General features: G+C 42.0%; 1 protein-coding gene across 1 annotated transcript in view; it reads left to right on the forward strand.

Moving 5' to 3' along the window:
* The window catches only part of RAPGEF3 (Rap guanine nucleotide exchange factor 3), a 138,121-nt gene that overhangs the window by 98,323 nt on the left and 15,534 nt on the right, over nt 1–24,264 (forward strand). Inside the window, exons 14-26 of the mRNA XM_077297898.1 lie at nt 324–474; nt 890–972; nt 2,165–2,204; nt 2,402–2,483; nt 4,334–4,480; nt 4,621–4,718; nt 4,972–5,097; nt 7,269–7,450; nt 7,885–7,975; nt 10,131–10,181; nt 15,842–15,929; nt 16,921–16,985; nt 17,939–17,993. Coding sequence (XP_077154013.1) covers nt 324–474; nt 890–972; nt 2,165–2,204; nt 2,402–2,483; nt 4,334–4,480; nt 4,621–4,718; nt 4,972–5,097; nt 7,269–7,450; nt 7,885–7,975; nt 10,131–10,181; nt 15,842–15,929; nt 16,921–16,985; nt 17,939–17,993 — 1,259 coding nt within the window. The remainder of the gene's footprint in view (nt 1–323; nt 475–889; nt 973–2,164; nt 2,205–2,401; nt 2,484–4,333; nt 4,481–4,620; nt 4,719–4,971; nt 5,098–7,268; nt 7,451–7,884; nt 7,976–10,130; nt 10,182–15,841; nt 15,930–16,920; nt 16,986–17,938; nt 17,994–24,264) is intronic.

Raw genomic sequence — 24,264 nt, forward strand, 5'->3', positions numbered from 1 at the left:
TGCTGATAAAACTGTGAGTTTATTAAAACTACAGCAGGCAGCCCAGTAAGGAACACATCAGGGTAATGTCTCTACATTATGCTGCTCTCAGATTAGGTGGTATAAATTTTGTGAAGCCCCTAAAAAAAAAAATTCCTAAACATTTTAGTTAGCAGTCCTAGCATTCTACGACACAATATTTTTCTTCCTATATATGTATAGTTAACTGGAACCAATCAATATGATCCCGCTGCATTTATTAAAAATGACTCAGAGTTCAAAAATTGGACCATGGTTTTAGAGAACATCTACTTTTTTCCTGTTGACCCTTAACAGCACCTCAGATTTAATGTGGAGCCATCTGAAGTGAATGAGCCTGAGAAGGTCATATACTCTCTCCACAAGAGGCAGAATATCGTGAGACTTGTCCATCTCTGGGTAGAGCTTTATGGTCGGCTACTGGAGGCAGAACCAAGTGCAAAAAGTTTTCTAGAGGTAAAAACTTGTGTCAAAGAATGAATATAATACGTTGTGGATGAGGCGGGGTTCACACTACATTTAGCCTTCCTGGTTCTCCATCTGAACCCCCAAAACAGGACTCAGATGTTCCTCTGACCGAGCCATTGAGTACAATGAGGCAAAGGGATGCCAAAGGTTGCATGTTTGGGCTCCATATTGCCTTCATTCCTGAGATGTCCATCTTTTTAGTTGGCCACAATAGCATATTCCAGCTAAACACAATGTGAACTTGGCCTAAGACTGCTCCCATAGCAATACAGGGGCCAATAGAAGCCGCATGTCTTATGATATCTTATATCTCATCTATAAGTCAATATACTTAGGCTCAATTGCGCAGACAGGTACAAAAATTCTGTCAATTATAACATTTATTCTGCTTTTTATTTCTTAGAAGATCTCAGAATATGTCAGCAGGGATCCTCGTTTGCTTCCATGTGTGAAGGAAAATTTTCAGGATCGAAGAAAGACTAGAACGTAAGTAGCTTTTAAGCCTAACATTTATTATTATAAGGTGACATTACTATGTAAAAGCATGTAGCCTCCTATGTAAATGCGGAAAGCCACAGGGGAGGCGCCAGATGTTGCTGAGGTGAGGAAGTGAGGTGATCGCGCCCGCTGTGTCAGAAGCAGGGGGAATGATGGGAGATGGAGCGTCACCTGACAATCTCTCTCTTCCATCATCAATTTCAAGTGTATCGGCATCTACAATGCAGATACAGTTGAATGCGGGAGGGGAGCGACATCGGGCCCCCTGACTCACGGGCCCTGTGAAATACCTAGATTGCCTGCCTCTAACGCCGACTCTGCAATAAGCTTATGATTAACCAAAACACCAAAACATCTAACTGTTAGTAATGTACTAGAGTAGATAAAATAAGTTGCCCCAAGCGAATATGCACAGATCAAATACCCACAAAGAAAGCAAAATGCATGATTTAAGTCATAAGTGTGTAAAGATGAAAAGTAATATACTAAAGTGCAAGTGCTATACCTAAACATGGCAATTTAAGAGGAGGTTTGGTTGTTTTCCGCTTACTGACCCAACATGTCACCTACTCCCCCATGGTGTATGCAAAATGAACAAATGACTGCTACAACTTGGGTAAAATGGCCACAACAATCTTTTATTAAATATTTCACACAAAAACCAGGGCATCCACCACAATGACGACCCCACAATAGTATAAACGATAAAAATATAAAATATAAAATGACTATAAACAGCTAATAGGTCTGGTCCAGTGGCAAACCCGATAATCTTATGAATCTCTCTGGCCGCACTGCACCACACCAACCCAGGGAGAGAGATATTAGTAATAATTACAGAAATTCCCCTAACCTTCGGGGGACCTACACCCGCTAATTAAATTGGACTGTATCATAAGTCACTATTCTCCACTAGTTCCTACCCACTGAAGGACATGACCAACTAACCAGCTTCTGAACCAGACCTATCCCTAAAACAAAGGTTGGGTGGGTGGGTTGCTGGTTCCTGAGATGCCACAGAAGGTACCAACCCCCTTGCTCACCTTTTTATCCTCCTCTTATAATCCTATCCCCTTGCTGATACTGCTAGGCAAAAAGGGACAGAGTCAAAAACTGGACTGCCATAGGTAAATAGGTAAAGGACCTTGATTTTAATGAAAAATATTTTATCTCATTACAGAATGGAGATTAGTAGTGGAAACATCTCGCCTCAAATAAAGGTATTTCTATAGTGTATATTTAGTATTATTGTAGGATTATCCTATTAATTTTGAGTGTGCATAATACTTAATTGGATCGTACATAGCTGTGTGCAATAACTTACATTTACTGTAAAAAAGCATGAAAACCTCGGTATGGACTAGTCAAATACACAATCCCTATTTCCAACTATTTCCAACAATCCCTATTTTACTAGATTTCCAACTATGGGAGCCTTCTGTCCATTCATGATGAAGATCAGCCTGGTAACTCATACACCATCCAAGCCAACGATAAAGGTATAATATACAGATTTGGCTTATCAATATATACAGTAACTATAACAGTTGTGTGGAAAACCTTACTATTGTTAGTTCATTATGAAATCAGTCTGGTTGGACCAGTGCAGTTCAACTTCGCTCAAGCATGGAGGACGGATCTGCAATATGTTTCAGGTGAAACCATACAGTAGTCCTGGAAAAATCTTTCTTAAAGAGAAGTTGTCTTCAGGGAATTATACCCCAAACTAAAGTCATGTTTTAATTGCTTATTAAATGCATAACTTTCTTGTAGTATTTAGTTTTGGAAATTGTAGAGCAATCCATCAGTGGGCGGACACTTCCAGCTCTCATGCCGGTCTCCTTATTTCCCTACCTGCCGTCGGCCTTCACTCTTTGACTAACAGGTCACTTATCTCTCTTTCTCCACCTGAGATACAGCAAAGGCGCCAAATCATTTGGGTTCATGTCATCAGATGGGACAGCACACACATAGTAAGCTCCTGTCGGAGCTAGCCTAATGATCTCTTCATGTGGTGGACCTTCATTTGAGATCATTCCAGATGATGATTCAGCACCTGTGAATAATCACTATCTGGGATCATGTCATCAGAGGAGGTGGCGCATGTGAAGATCGATAGGTCAGCTCTCAATCAGTGATCTACGTGTGCGCTGCCCCATCTTATGGTGGAAAAGAGAAGGGTGACCTTTCAAAGACTGAAGACCACCAGTGGGCAGGGAAATAAGGAGACAGGAGTGAGAGGCGGGAGTGCACTGTTCACCCACTGCACTTGCGATTAAAACTTCAGAGATGGATTGCCCTACAATTTCCAAACTAAGTACTACAAGAAAGACAGTCTGGAGCGAGCCGCCCATCCCCTCTCCCGGGTGGCATACGAGGAAGCCGCCATGACAGTGGTTTGGAGCATGAAGAAGGGGGGCGTGGGGTTCGCTCCTAGGGGAGGGTAATGTTTGCCTGAGAGGGGTATAGTGTGAGCAGGTGGGAGGAGTTGTTCACTTCCCGCTCAGCGGACTCGTGAGCAGTCCCGCCCGCCCTCCCTTTATTTCGTGTTCGAGGAGGTTGTTTGGCTGTCTGTTTTCAGGTCATAGTGGCTGTAGGCGGGGGGAGGGGTCCTTGGAGTTGGTGCTAAATTGGCCTGGGGGGTCCGTCGGGTTACGGATTCTCCAGTTGGTATAAGTTTTGGTTGCGGGTCTGGTGATTTGGGGGAATCTTGGTATGGTGGGCCAGATTCCTAAGTTGGAAGTGGACAAGGGTAACCCTTCGGGGTATTTTGGTGCTCTCGAGCCTGTGGGGTAACAGCTGAGAGTAATCTACGGTTGGTCTCTTGTCCACTTGTTTATACTATGGTTGACACCAGACTTTTAGCTTCAAGGACCCTTTCCCAGCTCATGTTACGTTTATATGTTTTGTTTGTTTATAATAAAGGCCGCTGTGGCCAATTATATCCAACTTGAGACTCATGTTGTTATTTGGAGGTTGGGAAGGAAAAGGGTCGGTGACTCTTGGGAAGGCGCTTATTCATGGTAGTCGACGATACCAATGTCAAGGAAGATGTTTAGAATTGAGAGTCCTCAGTAGTTGATACCTTTTAATGGCTAACTGAAAAGATGGTAACAAATTGCAAGCTTTCGAACCAAGATATATATCTTTCCAAGAATATCTGTACAAGAAAGGAATCCATTTAATAAGCAATAAAGGGCCATAACATACTTTAGTTAGGGGTCTAGTTTCCTGATGATCTAGTTTCCTGATGACAGCGTCCCTTTAAGTAATGCAAACCTGTTATGTGCCAGCAAACTCAAAGGTCACTCTTAGATTGAGCTCTTAAATCTACGATTTGATCTTCCAGTGCCTTATGACATATATCTACCAGACCATTCCTTCATCACCCCCACGTTTACAGTGAATGCAAGTGTTCAAGAAGTGATCTCCTCGCTGGCTACAAAGAATGGCTACCACAAGGACCTAGTTTTAGTTAAAGTAAACTCTTGTGGAGGTAAGAGGAAACCTCGTGTTGAATTTTACGCCTGTTAAGTGTGTCCATTGTTGGTCCACTGATTGGATTTCTTTTTTAAGGTCGTGTTTTAAGGATTATTATAAATTACATTTATTTTGTCATTTTTGTCTATGTGGCAGAAAGAGTATGTCTGAAACATGAGGACACGGGGGTCTTCACTTCTCTCGGAATAAATGAGCGCCTTTTTATCTGCGGTTCTCCAGACATGAGCTCTCTGGTGAGTATGTCTTACCTGTTATGATCCTTTAGCTGTGGATACATTTTCAGTTTAGGACTTGGAGACATTGAACTGAAGATGACACTATTAGCACTAGGTAGGCTGTCATCTTCTGGTCATGAATCACCACCATATCACAAGCATCAATAGGCAGCAAAGCCAAATCCTAGTCCACCATACTGCTCACAGTCCTTGATTTCAACTTTCTATATTATGCAAAATACAATATCTTTTGTCTTTTGCATTCTCCAAGACTCCTCTACCAGAGCAGATGGGGCCGAGCAGCAGTAGCTGTGATGTTCTGGATCTCATCAGCTCCAAGGAACTTGCACTCCACATGACGGAAAACGACTGGAATCTCTTTAAGAGCGTTCACCAGGTACTGTACACATCTGTTTGGTGCATCTAGTTTTCAGACATATACACCAATTCTGCTTACCAAATTGTTGTAGAATTAAATACAGTTTCCTTATAATATTGGCTAAATCTGCTATGCCTAATATGTGAATAATTTAGGGTAAGGCCAGACAGAATGGTTGCGACATGGTAATGAATACAAAATGCCTGCAGTTGACTGCATGTTTTTGTGTAGACAAACCTGTCTTCACAGTATATTTTATAATACATGACATATTTATTCAGCCAATTTAAAGTGAACCTGTCATCCAGTTTTCGCCACCTAATATGAAAGCAGCATAACTTAGAGGCAGAGACCCTGATTCTAGCAATGTGTCAGTGGACTTCTTAGAATAGTTTTTAAAACAAAGCTTTGTTTTATCAGCATCAGCAGGAGATTTATCACTAAGGGACTAGTAAACATGCTACCATGTATTACAGTCACGCCCCACCACTGATTGGCAGCTTTCTGTGTACACTCTGCAGAGGCAGAAAGCTGCCAATCAGTGGTGTGGGTGGTGTTATACAGAGCTCAGCATTCAGAGAACTGCAAGATCTGCAGCAGATAAAATAGTGATTTTTATCAAAAATAAAACATGTATTTCAGTAAGTGACACATTACTGGAATCAGGGTCTCCTTTCCTACATCATGCTGCTCTCAGACAGGATAGCAATTACCTGGTGACAGATCACAATTAGTAACGACCCTGATAACATGCAAAAAAACCGCAGCTACTACATGGACTTTTTGATCACATCATGACTTTGTTAATTGTGTCGGCATAGTCTATTACTTTCATGTGTCCCATCAACCAAAAACTCTAGGGCAGTGGGTTTCAACTTTTTGTATAAGTTTTGACCCTTGTATCAGTTTTCTGTAGTGCTATGACAGCCCTTGTGCTCAATAGTTTTTACATTTGGCCACAGCAGGTAGGAACAGAGAAAAACCCAGGAGATACATGTGGTTCCCAATTTACAGTTTGAGGTATACAGGACGTCTTCTAAGACAAATCCCTGCCACAGTCAGACTTTTCATAGAATGTGATTTTTACCCAGATGGGTGTACCACAATAAGTGTAGAAAAGACTCCCTAGAGACGCTGAGGGTCATCAGAGACGCTGAGGGTCATCAGAGACGCTGAGATTCATCAGAGAAGCAGAGGTTCATCAGAGATGCTGAGGGTCATCAGAGACACTGAGGGTCATCACAGACGCTGAGGGTCATCACAGACGCTGAGGGTCATCAGAGAAGCAGAGATTCATCAGAGAAGCAGAGGTTCATCAGAGATGCTGAGGGTCATCAGAGGCACTGAGGGTCATCAGAGATGCTGAGATTCATCAGAGATGCTGAGGTTCATCAGAGACACTGAGGGTCATCAGAGATGCTGCAGTTCATCAGAGATGCTGAGTTTCATCAGAGACACTGAGTTTCATCAGAGATGCTGAGGTTTATCAGAGACACTGAGGGTCATCAGAGAGGCTGCGGTTCATCAGAGATGCAGAGGTTCATCAGAGATGCTGAGGTTCATCAGAGACACTGAGTTTCACCAGAGAAGCTGAGGGTCATCAGAGATGCCGAGGTTCATCAGAGATGCCGAGGTTCATCAGAGATGCTGAGGTTCATCACAGACACTGAGCGTCATCAGAGATGCTGCGGTTCATCACAGACACTGAGCGTCATCAGAGATGCTGCGGTTCATCACAGACACTGAGCGTCATCAGAGATGCTGCGGTTCATCACAGACACTGAGCGTCATCAGAGATGCTGCGGTTCATCACAGACACTGAGCGTCATCAGAGATGCTGCGGTTCGTCAGAGATGCTGAGGGTCATCAGAGATGCTCAGGTTCATTAGAGACGCTGAGGGTCATCAGAGATGCTCAGGTTCATTAGAGACGCTGAGGGTCATCAGAGGCGCTAAGGGTCATCAGAGACGCTGAGGGTCATCAGATCATTGCACACTTTTAGCATAATGCCCTTGGCTTTACTGCAGACAGCAAGGACTCCCTATGGGTAAATTATTTCAATATTGCGTACCCCATTCTCTAGACTTGTAATTCAGAGAGTGTTTTAAGGTTTATGGTAATTATCTCTCCGAGAACCATGGAGTATAATGTGCAGACATCTCATTATGGTGCCTAACCTATCTACTTAGGGGGAGTTGCTGTATCACACATTTGGGAAACAGCGGTTCCGTAACAGCACAACTGCTAATCTGGAGAGGTTTATAAGGCGATTCAATGAGGTGCAGTTCTGGGTGGCAACGGAAGTCTGTCTGTGCCAAGACGATGAGAGGAGGACGCTGCTATTGCGCAAATTCATCAAGCTGGCCGCACAGTAAGTTGCCAGTACAATCATTGTGCTCTTCTTTCTCTTACCTTCTGAACCATTTCTTATTATCAGGAGGTCTAATAGACCACATCTGTTGTAGACACTCATGTACATAGCAAAAGACCCTGTAAGGCAGCACACAGCGCACCTACAATTCTGTACTATGGACCTGTAGGAAGTTGTTACCTGTGTGCATAATACCGCAGTACTAGGCACACTATTACAACACACGTACCAGTACACAAAGTATTTAGCCATAATCTTTATCCCAAAACTGATAGCACTGGAACTATACCTATAGGTAAATAGGAGGCAGATTGGAAAGGCTACCTTTCTTATTAACACTCATGACCAGTAATGACAATGATTCATATTCTCATAGGAGGTTCTAGTTTGGATTACAAATTTCTGAATATTTAATCATATTTCTTTGTCTGCAGGCTCAAGGAGCAGAAAAATCTGAATTCTTTCTTTGCTGTTATGTTTGGCCTCAGTAACACAGCGGTGAGCCGTATGTCCAGGACATGGCAGGTGAGAGACTGACCAAGCAATGTCACTTTATTGTGCATTTAGCACTGTATATTTATACATTGAGTATGGAAGAAGAGCCAATATGGCAAATACAAGTTTTAACACCTTCATGACCAGAGGTATTTTCATTTTGGCGTTTTCGTTTTTTTTGCTCCCCTTCTTCTAAGAGCCATAATTTTTTTTAATTTTTCCGTCAATATGGCCGTGTGAGGGCTTATTTTTTGCGAGACTAGTTGTACTTTTGAACAACACCATTGGTTTTAACATATCTTGTCCTGGAAAACAGGAAAAAAAATAAAAGTGCGGTGAAATTGCAAAAAAAAGTGCAATCTCACAGTTGTTTTTTGTTTTGCCTTTTCACTAAAAATGCTAAAACTGATCTGCCATTATGATTCTCCAGGTCATTACGAGTTCATAGACACCAAACATGTCTAGGTTCTTTTTTATCTAAGTGGTGAAAATTCCAAACTTTGCTAAAAAAAAATAATTAAAATTACGCCATTTTCCGATACCCGTAGCGTCTCCTTTTTTCGTGATCTGGGGTCGGGTGAGGGCTTATTTTTTCCGTCCCGAGCTGACATTTTTAATGATAGCATTTTGGTGCATATACGATCTTTGATCGCCCATTATTGCATTTTAATGCAATGTTGCGGCGACCATAAAAACGTAATTCTGGCGTTTTGACTTTTTTTTCTCGCTATGCCATTTAGCGATCAGGTTAATTATTTATTTTTTTATTGATAGATCGGGCGATTCTGAACTCAGCGATACCAAAATATGTGTAGGTTTGATTTTTTTTTAATGGTTTTATTTTGAATGGGGCGAAAGGGAGGTGATTTGAACTTTGTATATTTTTTATTTGTTTTATATTTTAAAAACATTTTTTTTTTACTTTTTGCATGCTTCAATAGCCTCCATGGGAGACTAGAAGCTGCAGCTGCCATAACCCAATCGCTTGTGCTACATACAGGCGATGATCAGATCGTCTGTATGTAGCAGAATTACTCACTTGCTATGAGCACCGACCACTGAGCGGCGCTCATAGCAATCCGGCAGTGATAACCATAGAGGCCTGCAGGAGACCTCTGGTTGTCATCACAATCACGTGACGGGGTCACTGATGGGCGGATCTTCGGCGTGATCTTCGGCGTGAGTGTTAATTGCCGCTTTCAGAGATAGACAGCGGCATTTAACAGGTTAACAGCTGCGGGAGGATCGCGATTCCTCCCGCGGCTGTTAGAGGCATATGTCAGCTGTTCAAAACAGATGACATGTGCCAGAAAAGATGTGGACTCAGTGCCGGAGCCCACATCAAAGGGAGGGAGTCCGACATCGGCATACTTTTATGCCCGGTGTCCAAAAGGGGTTAAGGCTATGTTCATATAGAGCGTTTTTGTTGCTATTTTTCAATGCAAATTGAAAAAAAGCTGCATTTTACATTTTACAGTACCAGTAAAAGCTATGTAATTTTAGAAAGTTTCTCGACACACTTGGTTTTATTTTCCTGACTGAATGTGAGAACTGCAGCATGTCAATTCTTTTCAACAGGTTTTGCTGCGTCTTTGCAGTATTTTTTGCTGGTTTATTTATTATGACTGCTTGTATAGCCCCATCATATTGCGCAGCGCTTTACAGACATTATCATCACTGTCCCCATTGGGGCTCACAATTTAAATTCCCTATCAGTATGTGTTTGGAGTGTGAGATGAAACTGGAAGAAACTCACACAAACACGGGGAGAACATACAAACTCCTTGCAAATGTTGTCCATAGTGTGATTTTAACCCAGGACTCCAGTGCTACAAAGCAACAGTGCTAACCACTGAGCCACTGTGCTGCCTGCGTTTTTGGTGACTTTACTAACTTTTTGTACAATAGACAAATGACACATGTATTCCACACAAAATAAACACCATATGAAAAAAAACCCCTGCATTTGGAAAGCAGAGTTTTACTGCCGAAAAAAAGGAGCAAATGCACGGCTTGTGAACATAGATTGTTTTGGAAAAGTTTTTTCCTAGTTCCTAGCAGGAAGAATGGGTAATGAATAATGAAACAGTTACCTGATGTGACATTTTATTTATGTAAGGTCTCTTCCAATTATTTCCACATAATGCTCAAAAAGGTAAATTAATCTTATGTTTGCTTCTTTTAGAGGTTGCCCAACAAAACCAGAAAGCTATATTCCATCTTTGAAAGACTCATGGTAAGTATCACCGTTCTTATGTTCACATTTAGTCACATATTTAACAGTTTATTATTTATACATATAATATGGCTTACCTTCTCTGCTTGTGAACTAAAGAGGATTTGTCAGATCTAAGACCTGATGAGGCTGCTCCATGTCAGAATGGCTGTATAACTCTTTATGAAATTGGAATTTAATCTGTCCACCTTCCCTGCTGCGGCTGAGATCTCACACTGTTCAGTACAAGCTGCAGCTGTCAGTCAGGCCCTGTGACTGGAGACTCAATAAATATTAAATTCCATAACTGGACTCATAAAATGCTCATCTTAATATATACAGCTGTACTGTCCTCATACACATTAGCAGGGTGTGCAATGAGACATGTAGCTAAACCCCCCGTCTTCTTTAAGAAAAAGAGGCTGTAAAGTTGTAACTCCTTTTATTGATTGCAGATGTGACTGGAAAGGGTGAAACTATAGGATGCAATAACAGGAGCATTTCAGAATATATAACTGCACAGAGCATAAAGCACAGATAGTCTGCAATACACAGTAACATGAGGTAATACACAGTAACGAGGTAATACACAGCAACATGAGGTAATACACAGTAACATGAGGTAATACACAGGTAACATGAGGTAATACACAGTAACATGAGGTAATACACAGTAACATGAGGTAATACACAGTAACATGAGGTAATACACAGGTAACATGAGGTAATACACAGTAACATGAGGTAATACACAGGTAACATGAGGTAATACACAGTAACATGAGGTAATACACAGGTAACATGAGGTAATACACAGGTAACATGAGGTAATACACAGGTAACATGAGGTAATACACAGGTAACATGAGGTAATACACAGTAACATGAGGTAATACACAGGTAACATGAGGTAATACACAGTAACATGAGGTAATACAAACTGATGATTACCTACTTGGTACAGCAAACGCATTGATAAACACAGAATGGTAACACATAGATAGTGCTTACCAACTATGCTTAGAGCAGGCTGTTTAAGGAGCATGAAGAAAACGAATGGTGTGGTTTCTCCTAAGACGCATGGAGGAACAATGGCTGCTGTTCCCTTCACAGTGTCATATTAAGACCACAATGCAACAGGAATAATCCCACAATGCCCTAGGAACTTCCCAGAACACATTGCAAATGAAACTAGAATCTATGCATTAAACGGCCAACAGATGGTGCTGTTACCTTACAATATGAAATATAGGAAGGATTAATACACATAAAAATACAATGTCTGTAATAACGGAGACATAAAAAAACATGACTAAACTTTCTAGACAGCAATTATTTGGCTGGACAGAACAACAGCCATTCTGACATGGATTTTCAAAGTAAGTACACTAGTCTCATCAAGTTTAAGAGTTAAAGCCTGCATTATAATTGAATGATGCATTGACAAACATCCTTAACCCCTTCCCGACATGCGCCGTACTAGTACTGCTCTACGGGAACTGAGTTCCCGCAAACCGCAGTACTAGTACGGCGGCACGATCGCGCGGTCTCACGGTGAGCACCGCTGCAATCGCATGCGGGTGTCGGCTGTATGTGACAGCTGACACCCCGCAGCAATGCCCATGATCGGCGCTATCCAGAATCCAGAATGGCCGCGGGGCTCCTTCTGGGTCCTGAAGTGAGGTGGCTTCCCGGCGCCTGCTGAGAACAGTGCAGTGTTATGCAAAGTGTCAGATCAGCGATCTGATGTAATATAGTGATGTTCCACCCTGGGACAATGTTAGAAAGTAAAAAAAAAAAAAAAAAAATCCCCAAATAAAGAAAAAAAAGAAATAAAGATTTTCCAATAAATCCATTTATTCATGTAAATAAAAAAAAAAGAAAATAAAAGTACACATATTTGGTATCGCCGCGGCCTTAACGACCCGCTCTATAAAACTATCCCACTAGTTAACCCCTTCAGTGAACACCGCAAAAAAAAAAAAAAAAACCGAGGCAAAAAACAATGCTTTATCATCATACTGCCGAACAAAAAGTGCAAACGCGACATGACATCCGATCTCAATTCCAGCCAATTCTGCGTTGAAAAAGTAAAATGGTGCTCCTTCCCTTCCGAGCTCTGCCGTGTGCCCAAACAGTGGTTCCCCCCACATATGGGGTATCAGCGTACTCAGGACAAATTGGAAAACAACTTTTGCAGTCTAATTTCTCCTGTTACCCTTGTGAAAATAAAAATTTGGGGGCTAAAATATCATTTTCGTGGAAAAAAATATATTTTTTATTTTCACGGCTCTGCGTTATAAACTTTAGCAAACTACTTTGGTGTTCAAAGTTCTCACAACACATCTAGATAAGTTCCTTGGGGGTCAAGTTTCCAATATAGGGTCACTTGTGGGGGTTGCTACTGTTTAGGTACATCAGGGGCTCGGCAAACGCAACGTGATGCCCGCAGATCATTCCATCAAAGTCTGCATTCCAAAACAGCGCTCCTTCAATTCCGAGCTCTGCCATGCGCCTAAACAGTGGTTTCCCCCCACATATGGGGTATCGGTGTACTCAGGACAAGTTGGACAACAACTTTTGGGGTCCAATTTCTCCTGTTACCCTTGTGAAAATAAAAATTTGGGGGCTAAAATATCATTTTCATGGAAAAAAATATATTTTTTATTTTCACGGCTCTGCGTTATAAGCTTTAGGGAAACACTTGGGTGTTCAAAGTTCTCACAACACATCTAGATAAGTTCCTTGGGGGTCAAGTTTCCAATATAGGGTCACTTGTGGGGGTTGCTACTGTTTAGGTACATCAGGGGCTCGGCAAACGCAACGTGACACCCGCAGATCATTCCATCAAAGTCTGCATTCCAAAACAGCGCTCCTTCATTTCCAAGCTCTGCCATGTGCCTAAACAGTGGTTCCCCCCACATATGGGATATCTGCGTACTCAGGACAAATTGGACAACAACTTTTGGGGTCCAATTTCTCCTGTTACCCTTGGAAAAGTAAAAAATTGCGGGCTAAGAGATAATTTTGTGGAAAAAAAAAAGATTTTTTAAATTTTCACGGCTCTACATTCTAAACTTTAGTGAAATAATTGGGGGTTCAAAGTGCTCACCACACATCTAGATAAGTTCCTTACTTTCCAAAATGGTGTCACTTGTGGGGGTTTCCACTGTTTAGGTACATCAGGGGCTCTCCAAACGCGACATGGTGTCCGATCTCAATTCCAGCAAATTTTGCATTGAAAAGTCAAATGGCGCTCCTTCCCTTCCGAGCTCTGCCATGTGCCCAAATAGTGGTTTACCCCCACATATGGGTTATCAGCGTACTCAGGACAAATTGCACAACAACTTTTGGGGTCCAATTTCTCCTGTTACCCTTGGGAAAATAAAAAATTTGGGGAGAAAAGATCATTTTTGTGAAAAAAATATGATTTGTTTTTTACGGCTCTACATTATAAACTTCTGTGAAGCACTTGGGGGTTCAAAGTGCTCACCACACATCTAGATAAGTTCCTTAGGGGGTCTACTTTCCAAAATGGTGTCACTTGTGGGGGGTTTCCACTGTTTAGGCACATCAGAGTCTCTCCAAACGCGACATGGTGTCCGATCTCAATTCCAGCAAATTTTGCATTGAAAAGTCAAATGGCGCTCCTTCCCTTCCGAGCTCTGCCATGTGCCCAAATAGTGGTTTACCCCCACATATGGGGTATCGGCGTACTCAGAACAAATTGTACAACGACTGTTACCCTTGGTAAAATAAAACAAATTGGATCTGAAGTAAAAATTTGGTGAAAAAAAGTTAAATGTTCAATTTTTTTTAAACATTCCAAAAATTCCTGTGAAACACCTGAAGGGTTAATAAACTTCTTGAATGTGGTTTTGAGCACCTTGAGGGGTGCAGTTTTTAGAATGGTGTCACTTTTGGGTATTTTCTGTCATATAGGCCCCTCAAAGTCACTTCGAGGCTGCCGTCACACTAGCAGTATTTGGTCAGTATTTTACATCAGTATTTGTAAGCCAAAACCAGGAGTGGAACAATCAGAGGAAAAGTATAACAGAAACATATGCACCACTTCTGTATTTATCACCCACTCCTGGTTTTGGCTTACAGATACTGATGTAAAATACTGACCAAATACTGCTAGTGTGAAGGCAGCCCAAGTGTGAGGTGGTCCTTAAAAAAAAAAAAATGGTTTTGCAAATTTTGTTGTAAAAAAGAGAAATCTCTGGTCAACTTTTAACCCTTATAACTTCCTAACAAAAAAAATTATGTTTCCAAAATTGTGCTAATGTAAAGCAGACATGTGGGTTATGTTATTTATTAACTATTTTGTATGATATGACTCTCTAATTTAAGGGCATAAAAACGAAAAGTTTAAGGCTATGTGCACACGCTGCGGATTTTGCTGCGGATCCGCAGTGGTTTTGATGCTGCGGATTCGCAGCTGTTTTCCATGCGTTTACAGTACCATGTAAACCTATGGAAAACAAAATCCGCTGTGCACATGCAGCGGAAAAAATCACGCGAAAATTCTGCGTTGTTTGTTCCGCAGCATGTCAATTCTTTGTGCGGATTCCACCTGCTCCATAATAGGAATCCGCAGGTGGAATCGGCACAAAAACTGCAGTAAATCCGCAGTGCGGTTTACCTGCGGATTTACAAAAACAGGTGCGGAAAAATCCACAGAGATCCAACCTATGTGTGCACATACCCTACAAATTTTCAAAATTTTCATTTTTTTCACAAATAAACGCAAGTTATACCGAAGAAATTTTTACCACTTTCATAAAGTACAATATGTCACGAGAAAACAGTTTCAGAATTACCAGGATCCGTTGAAGCGTTTCAGAGTTATAACCTCATAAAGTGACAGTGGTCAGAATTGAAAAAAATGGCCTGGTCAGGAAGTTGAAAACAGGCTTCGGGGTGAAGGGGTTAATATTTCAACTGAACTTCTAAAACACATACAGCATATTATAAAATCCTAAAGGCCTGTTTTACACCACATTTTTTTGTCATTTTGAACAACTGCACTTTTTAACATTGTTAACAAAAAAATCTGATGGAAATGTATGCATGATAAAGTATGTCAAGTTTTTTTAACATGTATGTTGGCAAAACCTGCTCTCTTGGCAGTAAAAAAAATTGCTTCAAAAAAGCAGGTTTTGCATAGCCTTTGTTCTGTTTTTTTCCGCGTTTTTGGTGTTTTTTTCTGCGTTTCGGTCATGATACATTTGTCTCTTCTGCATGCTGATAAAGTTTAGTGCATTAAAAAAAATCTGATTCTACTTCATCAGGTTTTAGCTAAAAAAAAAAACACAGCAAAAACTGATACCTGCGTTTTTGCAGTGTTTTTTTCAGCTTTTTTTTGTACCAACCATTGCTTTCAATGGGTGAAAAACGCTGAAAGAAGTAACAAGGTGCATTTCACAAAATCCAAGGTATTGCACAAAATACTGAGAACGAAAAAACCAAGGTGTGTGCATGAGATTTTGGAAATCTCATAGACTTTGCTGGTACTGTAAAAAGCAGCTGAAAATTTGCATTTAAAAAACGCATCAAAAACGCAACGTGTGAACATAGCCTTATATCACATAGATCACTTACTTCTATATAAAACCAATGAATTAATGATCTTGTAAAACTAAGTTTCAATTAATACTGTGTATTTCTTGTTGCAGGATCCGTCTTGGAATCATAGAGCCTACAGACTGGCAGTAGCCAAGCTCAGCCCTCCGCTCATTCCTTTTCTTCCTCTTATTTTGAAAGGTATTATGAGAAGAGTTGACTTAAAGTGGCCAATAACTAAATAATGCATATTTTAAAAAAATATATTATAATATATATATGTAAAAATATTATAGTTAAAGGGGTTTCAACCCTTGTTTTTTAAACTATCCACCACTCTTTAAAACATAATTCACACTCCCCTAGCTGATCCTTCTCTGCTCCTCCTACGATGCTGCCCAGGTTCCTGTTCAGTTTCTGTACTTCCTCTTCCAGTGGACGGACATGTGATTTCTCGCAGCTGATCAGTGCAGTGATTGGCTGCAGTGGTCACGTGTTCTTACGACCAGAGTAAGATGTACTGAGTCACTCTCTTTACATCCTGGAGACTACAGTACAGGGAGTGATAATTTCCCAGTACTATTTTGCAGAATAATATGGGCACAGCAATAGATCTGGGACCAGGCATACTTGTGATCCATATTGCATGCAAACCGAAATAAAGCGTGACCTTGATGTGATGATATGCTGCATGCTGGTGGTGAACTGTTTTTTTTTCATCCATGCTATGTCATATACTACAGTAGATGATATTGCCCCATAAAAAGCTCTGCTTCAGTTTCTGATACAACGAGCAGCACCCAGAAAAATACTGACTGCAATGCGGGATCTGTCCCTGCTTTCCCTTAACATTTTTGTTATGGCCATATCCGCAAAAGTGTAGGGGAATGTTCACATATTGCATTTTTTTAAAACGTTTTTACTTCCATTTTTCAACCTTTCCTTTGAATGGATGAAAAGCACTGAATAATTTATTTGCTGTGTCCTGGCAAGGACACAGCAAGTTTAAAAATACACATGGGAAATAAAATAGCGAATATCTGATATTTCAGAAATGTAATTAATTAATTTGGGACTGTAAAATGCAGTGTATTTTAAGCATCAAATGTGCGGCATAAAAAACACAGCAAAAATGCGTGTGAGCATACCCAGGCACTGGAATACATTATGGTTATTGTTGATTATTTTACAGACCTTACATTTATCCATGAGGGTAATAGAAGCACTTTGGACAACCTAGTGAACTTTGAAAAGATGGTAAGTTAATAATCAATTCTAAAAAATACACATATATAGCACATATAAAAAATAAATAAAAAGGAATGTATGACCGGAAAATGACCTACTGTTTAAATTGGGTGTTTATGTTACACAGATCATACTCGGCCATGCAAGTCAATGAGTGCATGGAATTCATCGGACTGCACTTGGATGACATCTTAGTGCAGTCCACTTTCCACAGATTAACAGAATTGAGAAGATTTAAAAAATGTTTTCTCCATTTTCTCCTCATTCAGGAGAATCGGATCACACTATGATCAAACTCTGATCAGAGTGTCAATTGCATATTTGGCCCAATTCTCTTAGATGAGAGAACCTATGATTATGTGCACGATCCCTATAGTTGATAATGATGGCCAAGCTGTGAGTCAGAATAGTCATGGAGTCCAAGGTCAGAAGCCAGGAGGGCACGTCATAAACAGAAGGAAGAGACAAAAGTGTAGTCGGGTAATGTTCCGAGGTCAGGAGGATAGCGGATCAGAGCAGAAGGGGTTAAACAGACAGATGGTCAGAACAAGGTCCAAGGTCAGGAAATAAAAGATCAACAGAACTTAAGGCACAGAGGAAACAAACCACACAGTAGCTGAATGTACGTTTGGAAGAGGTCTGGGAAAAACAGCTCAGTTAAGCAACACGGCAATCACCTGGGACAGTGAACACCTGGAGACAGCCAGCACCTCCCAGTCTCAGATTGGATAGTTGAGCTCTCAATCAACACACTGACAGCTCTGCACACCCCTGTACCAGATTGGATGGCTGAGCCGTTAATAACAGTATCCTAAACACACTGAGGGGTGGAGCCGTTTCAGTGGTGTTATTTTTGTGATATGAGTAAAAGATTGAAGGAAATACATATAGGTCTTATGTCATAGCATCTTGTTTGTATGTTATATAACTTGTATTTTTATCTGTTGATTTTATTTTCACAGAGGATGATTGCAAAGACTATCCAGATGTTTCACACTTATCGCAGCCAGAGCTACAGTACGTGCATTTATTCACATACTATTAACTATTCATATACAGTAATCTTTTCCTGTAGGACATGTTATTAGTAGATAATACATACACAGGAGGATTATGTGATGAGGACATATGGCAGATATTGAAAAATCTTTAAGCCGACACTATGGGTGATCGCGGCATTAAAGGATCTGCTGGTGATCAATGGTGTTTTTAGAAAGGACATTTTTCATTCTACACAGTCCATGCAGTGAAAATGGGATATTGTGTGGCACAAATTCAGATGAATAGGTAGTTATGTAATACCTGGTCCCATAGCATCCACCAGAGGCTTAGGGTAAGTGCCCACGTTATTTGTAGCAGAAAGTTCTGCACCAAAAACAATCCTCATGGCAGGAAAAAAACGTGAATAAAATACATGCATTTTTGACACGTTTTTGCATGCATTATTGATGATTTTTACACCATTCATTTGAATGTGTTAAAAATGTTGCAAAAACATTGAAAGAATTGACATGCTGCAGATTTGAAACTGCTTCAAAGATAAAATAAGTGGTGTGTCCTTCAGATTTCAGAAGTCTAATTCATTTTGACGGTACTGTAAACTGCAACTGTTTTGGTGCAAAAATTTCTGCTGCAGATACTTAATGTTTCCACATACTATGTAAAATAAGCACTGGAGGCAGAGTTATCTTCCAGGCAGTATCCTCCCCAGAGCCTGGAAGAGGTCATTTACAGACAGGAAAACATGGATTTCTTTGGAATACAACATCAGATCGCAGATATAAAGGTTTCAATTTATTCAGCTTCCTATGACCTGCATGACGACAAATTCTGAATAGAGGAGCAAGACAAACCGACTATAAACTAAAATGTGTCTATACACATGCACCGAGCATGGGAGACAAATAAGGAGAATTGGAGTTTCTAACACAGGAAGAGAGATATGATGTCATTGGCATTACTGAAATTTGGTGGGATGATACAAATGATATGAATACAAACCATGAAGGCTGCAACTTATTTATTAGAAGCAGGAATAACAAGGAGAGGAGGTGTTGCATTGTATGTTAAGAAAACATATATCTCCACAGAAATCCAAGCTTTAGAGACTGGTAGCTCTGTAGAAACTGTTTGGGTAACAATTAGGGATGAGCAAATAGTTTCGGATAACTCCTTATCTGAATAGCTATAGCGCTTATCTGGAGCGCTCCCGATAATCAGCTGTTCGGCGCCACAGAAGCATGTGTCGCGGCTGTGTGACAGTCACAACACATGTATGGAGAGTGTTTTATTGAAACCAATTTGTGTTTACTCAGCAAACCGAATCCGAGCAATCTGCTCTTGATTAATCTGACTAGTATAATTATACACTATCTAGCATAGCCAGCTCCTAAACTTGATAAAACTTAACATTTAATATATATATACTGTATATACATAAAACAAATGGCAGTCAAACAAATAAAGTGCTCATAAATACCAGTGCGCTTAATAAAATGGTACAATCTCACCCAGTTGTTATCTCCTGATTCTCCAAGGTTCCGTATAGGACCTGGGTAGGTGAGACCGAGATGAAGAGAGGAGGGGGGGAGTTTGGGATCTGACTTTCCCTGTCATGCCCTCTGCAGAAAACTTCCGCCCTCACAAGGGCAGTACCCGAGTATGAACCTACTTCGTGGTGCCCATGATAAATATAGCCTGCCTGGGTAATGTGTCTTCCCTTCCCAACGTGTTTCCTCCCCTGTTCAGGGGGTTCATCAGGGGAAGTTATCCAGGCTCATTGAGGTCTCCTGCAGTGGCATGTCTGACCTCCCTGTGTAGTAAATGCCTCAATATGAGGGTGAAACCAATTTGCCCCCCTTATTTTTTTATGTACTGTATTTGGGTACAATGACTATAATGAAAGAGGACTGCAAGTGTGTTAGTAAAATGCTTTAAATAATTTATAATACAAACAGTTCTGTATGTTAACTTTTATTTGACTGACACTTCACTGAACATATCAGATGTATCACGGTGGGAGTTTAAAGTGACACTCACCGATGCAATCTCCCAGGAAGACAGAACCTAGAGAGAGCCACAGGCTCCCAGGAATACAGGGCAAGCGAGACTGGAGAGAGATTGCTTCAGGCCTGACAGGACCTGAATGACCTGATTGATGGGGGCATGGCCTAAGCTCCAGGGAGCTAGGAGCTGAAGGAAACCTCCTAGAAAGGTAGCTAAAGGACAGAGCTACCAAGGGGCACAGACAGAGACATAAACAGATCAGGCCGAGGACAGAGCACGGGATAGCGTAATAGTACCAAGGAACTAGACAGAAAGGATAGTAGGGGCCAAGCAGAGGTCAATACCAAATGGTCAGAGAAAGTACAGAGACAGAATCCAACAAATACTATCCAGAGAACAGACCGAGTCAAAAACCAAGAAATCAGGCAAACCAGCACACAGCACAAAACACACCAGGGGTCAACACACTTAGCCAAGGGCAGAAGTATCACTGACAAAGGAAACTCCCAGATGGAGGCTATAAAAAGTCCACCCAGGATCAATGTGAGGCTACAGTAATTAACCCTAGCAGAACGGATTCAGACCTCCGCCCATGTATTCTTTAATCGCTGAACAGAACCCTCAGCCCCGGGACACCCAGAATCCAAACGAGAAAACTCATCGAAATGTGGAATAAATGCATAATTGATCATGAAAGGAGACATAACGGTAGCTTGGCTCACCCGACTATTGAAGGCGGACTCCGCCAACAGCAGTGCATCATACCAGTCATTCTGTCTCGCAGAAGTCAGACATCTGAGGATCTGCTCCAGAGACCGATTAGTGCGTTCCGTCTGACCATTGTTCTCTGGGTGGTATGCAGATGAAAAGGACAGAGAAATCCAAATTTCTTACAGGAAGCACGCCAAAACTTTGCCACAAACTGCACCCCACAATCAGACACCACATTCAGGGATACCCCATGCAACCGGATCACATGCTGCACAAACAATCTGGACAAAGTCTCAGCTGAGGGTAGTTCGGTCAAGGGTACAAAATGAGCCTGCTTTGAGAACCTGTTCACCACTACCCATACCACCATATTGCCACAAGACAGGGGAAGACCGGTAATAAAGTCCATGGACAAGTGAGTCTATGGCCTTTCGGGAACTGCCAAGGGCATAAGTTCCCCAGCCGGCCAGCTGTGTGAGTTTTGGGAACGAGCGCAGACCCCACAACCAGAAATGAACCTTTTAACATCAGAACTTAGAGTAGGCCACCAAATAATAATATAATAATAATTTTTATTTATATAGCGCCAACATATTCCGCAGCGCTTTACAACTTATAGAGGGGACTTGTACAGACAATAGACATTACAGCATAACAGAAATCACAGTTCAAAATAGATACCAGGAGGAATGAGGGCCCTGCTCGCAAGCTTACAAACTATGCGGAAAAGGGGAGACACGAGAGGTGGATGGTAACAATTGCTTTAGTTATTTGGACCAGCCATAGTGTAAGGCTCGGGTGTTCATGTAAAGCTGCATGAACCAGTTAACTGCCTAAGTATGTAGCAGTACAGACACAGAGTGCTATTAACTGCATAAAGTGTATGAGAACACGATGCAAGGAACCTGATTATGTGTTTTGTTTTTTGTTTTTTCTATTTTTAATAGGCCACACAGGGATAGTTAGGTTAATGCGTTGAGGCGGTAGGCCAGTCTGAACAAATGCGTTTTTAGGGCACGCTTAAAACTGTGGGGATTTGGGATTAATCGTATTAACCTAGGTAGTGCATTCCAAAGAATCGGCGCAGCACGTGTAAAGTCTTGGAGACGGGAGTGGGAGGTTCTGATTATTGAGGATGCTAACCTGAGGTCATTAGCGGAGCGGAGGGCACGGGTAGGGTGGTAGACTGAGACCAGAGAGGAGATGTAGGGTGGTGCTGAGCCATGTAGTGCTTTGTGGATGAGGGTAGTAGTTTTGTACTGGATTCTGGAGTGGATGGGTAGCCAGTGTAATGACTGGCACAAGGTAGAGGCATCGGTGTAACGGTTGGTGAGGAATATGATCCTGGCAGCAGCATTCAGGACAGATTGGAGCGGGGAGAGTTTGGTAAGAGGGAGGCCGATTAGTAGAGAGTTACAATAGTCCAGACGGGAATGAATAAGAGAAACAGTAAGAGTTTTTGCAGAGTCGAAAGTAAGAAAAGCGCGAATTCTAGAAATGTTTTTGAGATGCAAATAAGAAGAGCGAGCCAGTGATCGGATGTGGGGGGTGAATGAAAGCTCGGAATCAAGGATAACCCCAAGGCAGCGGGCATGTTGCTTTGGAGTAATGGTGGAACCACACACGGAGATGGCAATGTCAGGCAAAGGTAGGTTAGTAGAGGGAGAGAACACGAGGAGTTCAGTTTTTGTCAGGTTCAGTTTCAGATAGAGGGAGGACATGATGTTAGAGACAGCGGTAAAGGTACCTTCACACGAAGCGACGCTGCAGCGATAGCGACAACGATGCCGATCGCTGCAGCGTCGCTGTTTGATCGCTGGGGAGCTGTCACACAGACAGCTCTCCAGCGACCAACGATGCCGAGGTCCCCGGGTAACCAGGGTAAACATCGGGTTGCTATGCGCAGGGCCGCGCTTAGTAACCCGATGTTTACCCTGGTTACCAGCGTAAAAGTAAAAAAACAAACAGTACATGCTCACCTGCGCGTCCCCCGGCGTCTGCTTCCTGACACTGACTGAGCTCCGGCCCTAACAGCAGAGCGGTGACGTCACCGCTGTGCTTTCACTTTCACTTTAGGGCCGGCGCTCAGAAGTGTCAGGAGGCAGACGCTGGGGGACGCGCAGGTGAGTATGTACTGTTTGTTTTTTTTACTTTTACGCTGGTAACCAGGGTAAACATCGGGTTACTAAGCGCGGCCCTGCGCTTGGTAACCCGATGTTTACCCTGGTTACCAGTGTAAAACATCGCTGGTATCGTTGCTTTTGCTTTCAAACACAACGATACACGGCGATCGGACGACCAAATAAAGTTCTGGACTTTATTCAGCGACCAGCGACATCACAGCAGGATTCTGATCGCTGCTGCGTGTCAAACTAAACGATATCGCTAGCCAGGACGCTGCAACGTCACGGATCGCTAGCGATATCGTTACAAAGTCGTTTCGTGTGAAGGTACCTTAAGACAATCACTGGTGTTTTCTAAGAAGGTCGGAGTGAAAGCAGGAGAAGATGTTAGCCACCGTCAGGCGCATGGCCGAGATACCAGGGTGAGCCCTAAGCTTGGATTCATGAAACTCCTGCATGAGTTTAAGCCGAAGCTGCAACAGGACAAACAATTACCCCCCCGGCTTGGCAGCAGGAGCCAGAGACTGGGCCCCCTCAATCTCCCGTTCCAACTCAGACGAGACAACTACCAACACCACCCCAGGGCAAAGAATGGAAGATGGTGGCTCAGGGGGAGACACCGGATGAAAACTGCGAGATAAGGCATCCGCCTTGATATTCTTTGACCCTGGACAAAACATAATAGTAAACTGAAAACGGGAGAAAAAAAGCGACCAACAGGCCTGTCTGGTCGTTAGTTTTTTAGCAGACACGATATAAGATACATTTTTATGGTCGGTAATCACAGTGACTGGCCCCCTCCAAAAAGTGCCTCCATTCGTCAAACACCAATTTGGCCGCAAGAATCTCTCGATTGCCTACATCGTAATTCCTTTCGGCAGCAGAGAACTTCCTGGAAAAAAAACACACGGCCTGAGGTTAGTCAGACTGACGGGCCCATGGGACCCCACCTCAGAGGCGTCCACTTCCACAATAAATGGTTTGGACGGATCTGGCTGTACCAAAACTGGGGAAGTAGTAAAGCATTTCTTCAGAGCAGCAAAGGCCTCTTTTGCAGGCGAGGACCAATTTTTCACATCCGCACCTTTGCATGTTAAATCTGTGAGTGGTTTGACCACCTGCGAAAACCCCCGAATAAATTTACGGTAATAATTGGCGAACCCCAAGAAGCGCTGGAGCCCTTTAAGATCTTGGGGTTGCACCCAATCAGCAATGGCCTGCACCTTCTTGGGGTCCATACGAAAACCCTCACAGGACACAATAAACCCCAAAAAAGATAACTCTTGAAAAAAAAAAAATATTTCTCTAATTTAGCAAACAGATGATTTTCTCTAAGTCTTTGGAGGACAGTTCGTACATGAATCAGATGAGACTGACTGTCAGACGAGTATATCAGAATATCATCTAAGTAAATCACAACAAAATGACCAATGAGATCAGCAAAGACA

Source organism: Ranitomeya variabilis, chromosome 3 (assembly GCF_051348905.1).
Source record: "Ranitomeya variabilis isolate aRanVar5 chromosome 3, aRanVar5.hap1, whole genome shotgun sequence".
Classification (NCBI taxonomy): Eukaryota; Metazoa; Chordata; class Amphibia; order Anura; family Dendrobatidae; genus Ranitomeya; species Ranitomeya variabilis.